The following is a 2,716-nucleotide window of genomic DNA, read 5'->3' as shown; positions in this document are numbered from 1 at the left end:
AGGAGGAGAGAGTTGAGGGAGGGGCAGATGGGGAGTGGAGGAGGAGAAGAAGAAAGAAGGAAGACTGTTGAGAGTAAAGTTGAGATTTTGATGTAAAATGCATTAAAACTTGGAGAGAGGTGAGCTGGAGGGGCTGGGGCACAAATTTTTAAAAAATTAAGGGGTGCAGCACATAGGTAAAAGTAGGAGGGGCTAGGTCACACTGAGTTTTAAAATTTGGGGCTTGGAAGCAAATTTCCCTAATTCTCTATTAATATGAAATATGCATGCTCATAACTTCAGAAGGGCATACAGAAGTTTAATGCCTACTGCTCTCTGTCAAGCGAATGAACAGTATATCTACATGACATTTACATCCAACGGTCATGATTGGTTGCATCCTCAGCTATAGAAGAGCAGCAACTATGAGAAACCTCTTCATGGAATCAATCATGTCCAATAGAAGCAAATATCTTGAAGTACAATTCAAATGGACATTTTACATGATTGTATACCCAGGACCTCCGCCGCCTTCTGGCACAGTCCACTCGATGTTTTGCGTTGGATCTTTAATGTCACAAGCCTGCACCAATTGATGAAGATGAATAAGGCCGAGAAAAAAAAAGTGTAATATTAATGAATGGGACGCGGAACAATTTCACTTGGTAGCAATACACTCCAGCATCCTATAAAGATGTGTTTCTGCTAAAATCTGTCTTATAACCATTATCAAGCACCCTGCATGTTAAGTATATAAACACCATTTTTATGAAAATTGTGGAAGGTACTGAGCGTCAGTGCTCAATTAGAACTATTCCATGTTAATATGTTATTATCGAAAATTCCAACCCAACTCTGTTCCACCATGATCACGTCATAGAAAAATGACAAGCAATCATTACTAAATTTTTGGAAAATCCTATTTCAAAAACATTTCTTCTAATTTTGTGTTTTGTACTGTCATACATAAACCTTAATGGAAATCGTGGAAGGTAGTGAGCATCAGTGCTCAATTACAACTATTCTATGCCTTTATTCAAAATACCAACCCAAATCCATTCCACCATGATGATCAATCATTACTAAATATTTTCACATCCTATTTTTTTCAATAATGATTCTTCTAAATTTTGTGCTTTGTACTGTCATAAATAAACCAGTAATGAAGCCACTGCAACAATTACAACTATGTCATACCTTACAATGAAGGCAATTTTGAGCGTTGATCTGTAGCTTTAATCCAAGCTTCTCATCAGAAACATACCTAAATTTAGTCAAAAAGAAGAAGAAAAAAGAATCAGGTTAAAAACATTTATCAATTTGGAGAGTAATTGCTGGTCAATTCCTATCAATAGTTACATCACGGAGAGAAAAAATATATATCTTGGAATATAGATGGTATTCTTACTCATAAACACGAGCAGGACAGTAGCGCGCCTCTGGTCCAGCAAATTTTGGAAGATTAACAAGTTCAGGAATTCTGGGATCCCTCAATTTGAGATGAACTGGCTGATCATGTTCATGATTTGTGTTGCTCCTACTCATAAGAAACAATTCTTAGATCAAACTGAGACAACGAATAACTAATCATATATAGCAAAATGGTATTCAATATAAGTGCATATTAACTGTTAACAAATTACAATGACCTAATAACATCTATAGAGTGACTCCATTCTATGCAGATATTTCTCCTAGGTATAGCTAGATAGAAGGCTTAAGAAGACTGGGAAAGACAGCGAAACTTCTACAGCAAGCTAATCAGTGTACAGTGTTACAAGTTCATAGAGAATAATTATCTGGTACAAGCGTACAAGCACAAAAAAAGAAGGAAGAAGAAGAAGAATGTCAAACCCATAAAACTAGTCAGATAATTGAGGCACATGACAAATGATGTAATATCAAATATCAGTAGCCCATTCATGCTGTAAGCATGGATATCTATTAAGACATCATAAGTAGAAGAAAAGAATCAGAAACCACCAATTTTGATGTTCTCTCTGAATTTAAGAGAAATTCTGAATTTTACATTTGAATTGGTAAAGCTGAACGAACCTGTACAATGAAGTTGGAACATCAAAGGACACCTGTCCATCTGGTTTTGGATACTTGATTGGAGCATGGGTGCTAGCAATCTGCATATGAGATAGCCTGGTGTTAGATTCTAGCATAATCAAGCTGAAAACCTTGTATCTGAATAACCTAGACTATATGCAATGATTCTCATCAAACACTGCTTAAAAATTGAGGGAATTACTCACATCCGTGGATTTATGATCAGGCTTTCCATGTTTTAGTGTGAGAGGCAACTTTCCCCTAAGGAGATAGCTAATAAAGACAAAACCAACATAACAGATGAAATGATCAATAATTGGAATAGAAGTAGAACAGGTTCAACAACATGAACCATTTATTATCATCTCACCGTTCCAATGCAGAGAAGGCCAAACCAGGAAAGAGACCATATTCGAATGCCTAGAAGAAAAGGACTGCAGTAAGGTGCAAGATATATTGGTAAAAATCAATTCCAAAAGAAAACTGATAACAGCTAAATGTGTTTCCATGATACTAGTAAAAACAAATATTTAAAACAGGATCATATATGAAGGTAAAAGGATACTGGGGAGAACTAACTGGTCTATAGTTTCGTGCTCTGTGCAGTTCTTCCCAAATCCATGATTTCTGTAAAGCATCCCAGTACAATTCCATTTGAGATCCCTCAGACAGATTATTAAAA

The 2,716-nt window shown here is 36.0% G+C and overlaps 1 protein-coding gene across 1 annotated transcript; it reads right to left on the bottom strand.

Moving 5' to 3' along the window:
• On the bottom strand, positions 251-2,712 carry LOC109821535 (electron transfer flavoprotein-ubiquinone oxidoreductase, mitochondrial-like; the record flags this gene model as incomplete). The annotated part of the gene is made up of 7 exons (XM_020387716.1): positions 251-562; positions 1,177-1,243; positions 1,388-1,516; positions 2,035-2,114; positions 2,241-2,307; positions 2,405-2,454; positions 2,614-2,712. Coding segments are annotated over 7 exons (576 nt in total), but the record flags the coding sequence as incomplete, so codon positions are not given.

The sequence above is a fragment of the Asparagus officinalis genome, chromosome 8, assembly GCF_001876935.1.
Source record: "Asparagus officinalis chromosome 8, Aspof.V1, whole genome shotgun sequence".
NCBI classification, from domain to species: domain Eukaryota; kingdom Viridiplantae; phylum Streptophyta; class Magnoliopsida; order Asparagales; family Asparagaceae; genus Asparagus; species Asparagus officinalis.
Note: the sequence above shows the minus strand (reverse complement) of the source record. Positions and strands in the feature narration are given on the sequence as shown.